The sequence below is a fragment of the Drosophila hydei genome, unplaced genomic scaffold (genome assembly GCF_003285905.1).
Source record: "Drosophila hydei strain 15085-1641.00,03,60 unplaced genomic scaffold, DhydRS2 tig00008122-arrow-pilon, whole genome shotgun sequence".
NCBI classification, from domain to species: domain Eukaryota; kingdom Metazoa; phylum Arthropoda; class Insecta; order Diptera; family Drosophilidae; genus Drosophila; species Drosophila hydei.
In genome coordinates this window covers 5,298,738-5,305,561 of record NW_022045833.1, presented here as the reverse complement: position 1 = coordinate 5,305,561, position 6,824 = coordinate 5,298,738, and the positions used below count along the sequence as shown (strand labels likewise).

General features: G+C 41.9%; 1 protein-coding gene across 1 annotated transcript; it reads right to left on the bottom strand.

The window, feature by feature from the left end:
* Positions 1-525: 525 nt before the first annotated feature.
* LOC111593949 (beta-galactoside alpha-2,6-sialyltransferase 1) lies at positions 526-6,155 on the bottom strand. The gene is made up of 7 exons (XM_023307040.2): positions 6,101-6,155; positions 4,030-4,495; positions 3,246-3,773; positions 3,078-3,175; positions 2,746-3,025; positions 844-941; positions 526-774 (listed from the first exon to the last, which is right to left on the bottom strand). Exons 2-7 carry the CDS (start codon positions 4,223-4,225, stop codon positions 610-612), a joined length of 1,365 nt encoding a protein of 454 aa, XP_023162808.1. The 5' UTR covers positions 4,226-4,495; positions 6,101-6,155; the 3' UTR covers positions 526-609.
* Positions 6,156-6,824: the final 669 nt, after the last annotated feature.

The window sequence follows — 6,824 nt, the reverse complement described above, 5'->3', positions numbered from 1 at the left end:
AAAAGGTATCACATGGTCTCGCCACGTTTTTGTTGTTAAGCTGTTTTGCTATAGTTCAAGTTTTAATGAGATATGCTAAGTGAAATTTATAGGGTATCTACTAGTCTAGTCATGGATATTAATTTCGCTCTAATCTCGCTATAAATCTTTTAATTTTTAATGTGCTCCATATACTTCATACTTAATTTTTATATTTTTTTATAGGGTAACTACTGGTCGTTCAACTCAAGTCACAAAGTGCCTGCAGTTCCCTGGAGATGTAAACAAATAAGAAAACAATCAGCATCAAGTGCGACAGGCACTTAACTGGCTGCCATTGTCCATCATAAAGAGCTTTAAAGTGGGCGTGAGCGTAGGCGTAGGCGTGGGTGCCAGTGCCCTCCCCGCCCAAGACCCAAGGGTCTTCCCGCTTCCGCCTTTGGGGCACACCCACACGCAAGTATAGGCAAATAAATTATTTATTGATCGCAAATATTTACTAACAGCAGCCGCAACTCACACTCATTGCAGCCACTTGAAACTTGTGTGTGTGAAAACCGCTTGATTAAATGCACATTTGATTGTCACTGGACGCCGCGAAGCCTGCAGGACGAGAGGGACGCTGGGGCATCAGTAACCAAAGAAGTTGAAGCCGCAGAGCAGCTTATCAGGCCGTCGTATGCGCAAGATGCCAAACTGGAAGACGGACATATCGTCGGCCACATTCATATCCAATGCCATCAGCTTTTCGGCAGCCAAAGGATGCCACGAGCCAAATGTACAGCCGGAATTCATCTGAGCAGCAAAGAAATGCATTCAGTTGTAGTCGCAATATGTTTTAAGCTGACTTCTTCCTTGACTCACCTCTTTGCTGTAGTAGTGGCAGCGTCCATTGAGTCGCGTCGAGGGCACATACTCTATAAAGTCCACCTGGGGGCAGTGTGGGAGGAGCAACGCCAAACCTGAAATATATGTGAATTGGAACTTAGATTACAACTAGAAAATGTATAATTAGAATAGTTAAGAGACAAAAGGCTGTTCTAGACTTCTGCAAAAGGAGAAACCTGTTAGAGCTATTTGCTAGCTATTGTGAAACTGATTGTAACTTGGACTAAAGCCGCTGACTTCCTTAACTTATATATAATTTTTTATTTATTGATTTCTGAACTAGTATGTAATATATAATTCTGTTACCCTAGTCAACGTAGGCCAATATCCATGTATACAATTTAATTGCCAAAAATAAAAATTGCCACAATTTTTCCTGCATACTTTTAGGCTGCGCATTAAAAAGCAACCAAAATGGGATATCCATAATATGTTGCATACTTTCGAGCTGCAAAAATTATACCACAGAAAAAGTAATAAACGTTTTAGTTAGATTTATTTAGTTAAACCAAAAAACACAATAAATTTATAAATTTCATTAAAAAAATTAAAAAAAACAAAGTTTATGCTTATTTTAAAGTTCAAGCGGAGCACGAAGTGGCGAGCTTTGCCGCCGGGAATTCAGCTAAAATATCAGAACGAAAATCGACGCAGCACAAATTTGCCAAACCAAAATTTTTATTGCATACTTTGAGGAGCTCGATTTTAGCCACCTTATGCTCAAATTAAAATGCATCTAATTCGGCCAATTCCCTGCGCAGGACGAAGTGCTATGGTGCATTAAACATCTTTAAGCCTTCCCAATCGATGCCCATTAAAATATTATGGGGTCATCTAAGAATCCAGGACTTGTACAATTTTACTTTGAGGCCGGCCTCGGCGGCCAAGGAATTCGACCAAAACACACAAAATGCTCAATATCTCGGCAACCACAAGGACGATTTTGATGGCGTTTGGCCAGTTGATAGTCCTGGTGGCACCAATCATTTTAACATTTTACTCGACAGGATGCGCAAGGATACGACCGAGCTAGACGACGTTTTTTCTATAGAGAAAAGTCCTTATATCTCTGTCATTTGAAGGACCTTCATTCTTCCAATTGCTGATACTTAATTAGTGAGCTAACGACTTTTTATCTACCAAAGGACATCCCGATAGTCCTTCAAATGGCCAAGTTAATGTGGCTATTGGCCATTTTCCGACCATACCCCTTGCAAAAATGTGAGCCGAAATTTTTGGTGGAATCCTTGAAGTCCTTGAATGCCAATCGAAAGAACTGCTTCTCACGAGTTCAAAAATGTATATCCTGATGAGATCCTTAAGGGTTTGACGCAGTTATAGCTTATTTAAAAATGTCCTTATTTAGTAAAATAGCTCTAACTTGGCCATATCCTTACGGATTTTGACACGACTTAGTGCGTTTGAATCAGGCAAACCAGCTGAATTGATGGGCATTAACATTTAATGGGGTTATCTAAGAATCAAAGGACCTCTTTTTAAATATTAGCTGCCAAATCTCGGCCATATCCTAGTATATCCTGATGTGTCATATATCATGTTTTGGGCATTGGTTAGGGCAGTCGAATAGCCAAAGGACGTTCAAATAGTCCTCTTAGCAATTGAGTTATTAAGGATTTACTGCTGTCTATTAGCTGCGTACTGAAGTTCCACAAGTCCAGGATATTTAGATGACCCCATAAACTCTTGATGGGATTCGATGGGGTTGGCCCACAGGATTCTAAAGCACAAAATACTATCGCCTGTGCAAGGATTCAGCTACATGAGAGATGTTTTATCTTTAAGGAAATACTTTTTAAGCCACAATTCGAGCAGGACGCAGTGACATTATTCTTTAGAGAGACAGTTTAAAGGACTCACCTATAAAACCGGAACTGGGCGGATTACGGCGTATAGCTCGATTGCCGGCAAACATTTGCAGGCTCTGCCAGAGGCGCCACACGGAGTGCGGATCGATGAGAAAGGCGCGCGACTTGGGATAGCGACGTCTGTAGATCTCGTAGTTGGTGAAGAGATCGTAATCGGCGCTGGTCAGCCAATCCTCGAGAGTTCCATTATAACGACCCGGATCCCAGGCGGCAATCGTGACATTCCTAAAGATTGGCGCATGTGCGAAATCAAACTCCGTCTTGGTGACCACCTGCGAAGAGCGAATGATTGACGCTGATTGACGGCCAACTGCAGCTACTTACCTGTGAATTGACAACGCGTATTGTCGTTTTGCTGCCCACATCCGCCTCGTGGCCGCGGGTGGGTGCGTGATTGAAGCGCATGACAATATCGTGGCTATCTGACAATGGAAGTGACATCAATTTGCAGCAATCATCAATCACCCAATCATAACTAGCCCCAACACTCACCTATAAACCTGCCCAGCTTGGAGCCCGCCAGCGAACCGGCGCTGGAGACAATCGCACAGCTCTTGATGCTCTTCACATTGCGAAAGAGTTTCTGGCGCGGAAAGAGCCGACCGAAGGGCAGCTTGTTGAACGGCGGATCCTTGCGACGCAGCACTCGCACACCCGCCTCCATTACCAGGCAGCTCGAAGGATAATACTGCTCCTCGAAGCTGTCCCCAAACACGGGCTTATAGTCCACATTATAGTGATTCGATTCATTCAGCGATTCGCTCATCGAGCGCTCAAAGGTCTGCACAATGCGGCGACGAAAGGATGCTGTCTTATTGTGGCACTCGCTCGAGTATTTGTCGTGGCACAAATAGAGCTTTGGACTGAGCGTCAACTTCGTGTTCTTGGACACCTTTAGGCGTGGATGCGGCGCCAGCTTGGATGAGTTGATAGCCGGACTTTCGCGGCTCTCGACAATGAATTTCTCATTGGGATTCCAGCGCACATGAAAGACGCTGCGTGGCAGGCGCTGCACTGCAGCTGTCATTAAAAATACGAACGTGAGTGTAAGCGGTAATTCCCCACAATTGCATGCATTTACTACTCTACTCTAAAGGGTGACCACACAAGAGTGATACTATATCTATTTAATATGCCATGCATAATGGCATAGATGTTGCTTCAAAATGAAACTAAATTAGTTTTAATATCTCTATCCGCTCTTAATTTATTTAAATTTATTTTCATATAGCTCTTATTTGGTCAGCCTCCCCTATACCACGCTACCCATACTCACCACTGCGCGTCTCGACTAATGCTTTATTCACCACAGCGGCGCGCGCTGCCTCAGCAATTGGTTCGTGCACTCGCTGAGCTTTGTGCGCTGTCGACGTCGCCGTCGGCGTCGCTGCGGATTGAATTATTAACGCGGCAAGCAGCAGAGCGCTGATTAACGTGCCACGTTCTTCCTCTTTGCTCCACACATGCAACATTTTTAAAACATTTTCTTTGCTTTTATTTTGCACGCGAAGTTTTTCTTCTTGCTTTTTAGTCACGTTCGCAGTCGAGATACATTTGTATCTGTATCTGTGCTTGGCAATTAAGTTAACAAACTGCTGCAGACTTTCTTCTTCTTTCTCTGTTTTTAATGACCTTTACGGCTTATCAATTATTTATTTAACGCTCGTTTTATGGCCAAGCGTTTAGCCAACTTATTGAGCAATTGTTTATTTAGATTGCCAGTTAATTAACCTAATCGACTTCTGTGGATATATAGCCAAAGGACATGAAAAGACTCACAAATCGAAGTCAAATAAAGTCAATTAATGTGTTCGATATGGGTTGCTTGTTAATGTTATGTGATACGAGCTTTGTTTATATAGTTTAAGTTAGAGTTGGAGTTAAAGTTAAAGAGTTTGAGTTTTACATAAGTGTGGAAAGTATGGAAAGATTTTCTTAATATAATTTGTTCTAGTTTTAATTCTTATGAATTAATAGAATAAATTTCCTTGAATGTAAATTAAGAGATAAAAATATGATTTTAGCATTTGCTACACCTCTATGCGAAAGCTATATAGATCTATAAAGTTATATTTGTAAAGAATATATACAAAGATGTAGTTGTTGATCGTAGCGAAATGTAGAACGGAAAGCAAGAGTTTCATTCGACTTCTTAGGCTATAAACGTAGGTTGTTAAACCAAATGTTTTAAGATACTAACAGTGCCTGCTAAGGCTTATTGTCCTTTCATTTCAAATCATCAACTACCTAGGAATGGGCCTTTGCCTTATAGATAATCGAATTGAATTGATAAGAAACCTTCTTCAATAGCTAGAACAGTTTATCTGAGCTCTCATTTATCAGCTATGTATATTAGTCATTAGCTGAAGGAAACTTTAGTATATATGATCTAGATTAACTATTTCGAGTTACTGAAGACTAGATTTACTTGAAAGGAAGAGAGCTAAGAGAGCCCAAAAGAGCTGCAATTTATTTTCGTATATTTTTTTGTATATTCCTTTACTCCTTAATCCTTACTTATCGCATATATGTAAGCTGACATATATCTAATATATGGCAGTGTAAATATATGTACATATATCGCATTTAGTAGAACTACTGAAACTGTTTGACAAGTTTTAACTTTATAAAAACTCTACTCCAACAATAAAAAACATTTGCATATGCAAAAACGAAATTAGATTTTAGTTAAACTAAGCTGAAACACATATAACAAAGTTCAGAGACGAAAAAAGTCATTATATATATATATATATATATATATATATATATATGTCGAACGAGTCATACGCTGTTCTGCACATTCCCGCGTCAATTTCAATTAGATTTTGACCTTTTGTTCGGCGGGTTTGGCACAATTTTATTTTTTAAAATGAAGTACAAAGCCGTGTTGCCCAATGTTTGTTGTGCGGCTGGCACATGACGCGGGGCAGGCGTGGCAGCTTAGCCGCGGCATTTGTAGCTGATGCTGTTGGCCATAATTAACACAGGGCACAGGGCTCAGCGCTCAGGGCTTGGGGCTCAGGGCTGAGGCAGCGGCAGAGGCAGATGCTGACATGGCTAAAAGCGAGTCGTGTTATTTGTAATTAGTTTTTCGCACACGTATTTTGCACACACACAAACACACACACAGACACAGTGTGCCACGCCCCCAGCCAAAATAAACCGCAGCTGTAAAAACCTTTTGGGGGCCTAGTTGACCGTCAGCTCGTTAACGTGCACCTTTATCCGTGCGGCCTATGCAAATATTTGGACACTTTAACACACAATCCAGCACACACTCGCACACACGCACTTGGACTTGGCTATGAGGCACGCAACTGTGGCATGTGGCAGCTGCCCGTTACCAATTGATGTCTTGGCCGGCTGCGTTGCTGCGCTGCACGAACTTTCCCTTTCGCGTGTCGAAACGTATCTGAATCTGCGGCACAGTCACAGCAACGGCCACTGCCACTGCCACAGAGCCAACACCTGCCCGCCTGCCTGCCCCAATGGCCAGCGCTTCGGCAAGCTGCTTCGGGCCGCAAAACGAAGCCAGCTGCTTGACTCGACTGCTGCTGCTACTGCTGCCTGTCTAATTACGGTCTGCTTGTTGTTGCCTCCACAGAAATTGGCATTAAGGATACAAAACCAAGAACAAAAACAAAAACAAAAAATGAAAAGGAAAAAGTGAAAGTTTGAATCGCACATTTTGCGCTTTTCACTTTGCTGCCAATCGGGTCAGGGAAGCAAATAGCCACAATGACACGAGCTGAAAAGAGCTGATTCATGTGATTAGTCCTGTGCGCTACAAAAGCCGCTCTGAGTACTTGCAGCAGACAAACAATAGATACTCAACATGTAGTTCGGTTTCAGATTGGAGCTTCGCTAAAGCTCATTCAAAGCTTGCTAACTAGCTGAAGCTCTTTTTAAAAATGTGCTTACAAAGCTCTTATAGCTTTTACATTTATTGAGCTTTGCAAAATAAATTCTGGGGACATAGCAATTCATAAGCAATTCAGCTTTGAGCTGCACCAAAGCTCCTTAAAAGCTTAAGCTCAGCTTGTATTCAAATAAGTAAGCTTTCGTATT

Bases quoted from the DNA above. Each gene is read 5' to 3' on its own strand.
- LOC111593949 (XM_023307040.2), bottom strand. From the start codon at position 4,225: ATGTTGCATGTGTGGAGCAAAGAGGAAGAACGTGGCACGTTAATCAGC. The intron at 3,176-3,245 runs GTGAGTGTTGGG...TTCCATTGTCAG, and splicing joins CAAGCTGGGCAGGTTTATAG to ATAGCCACGATATTGTCATG. The intron at 3,026-3,077 runs GTAAGTAGCTGC...CGCTCTTCGCAG, and splicing joins TACGCGTTGTCAATTCACAG to GTGGTCACCAAGACGGAGTT.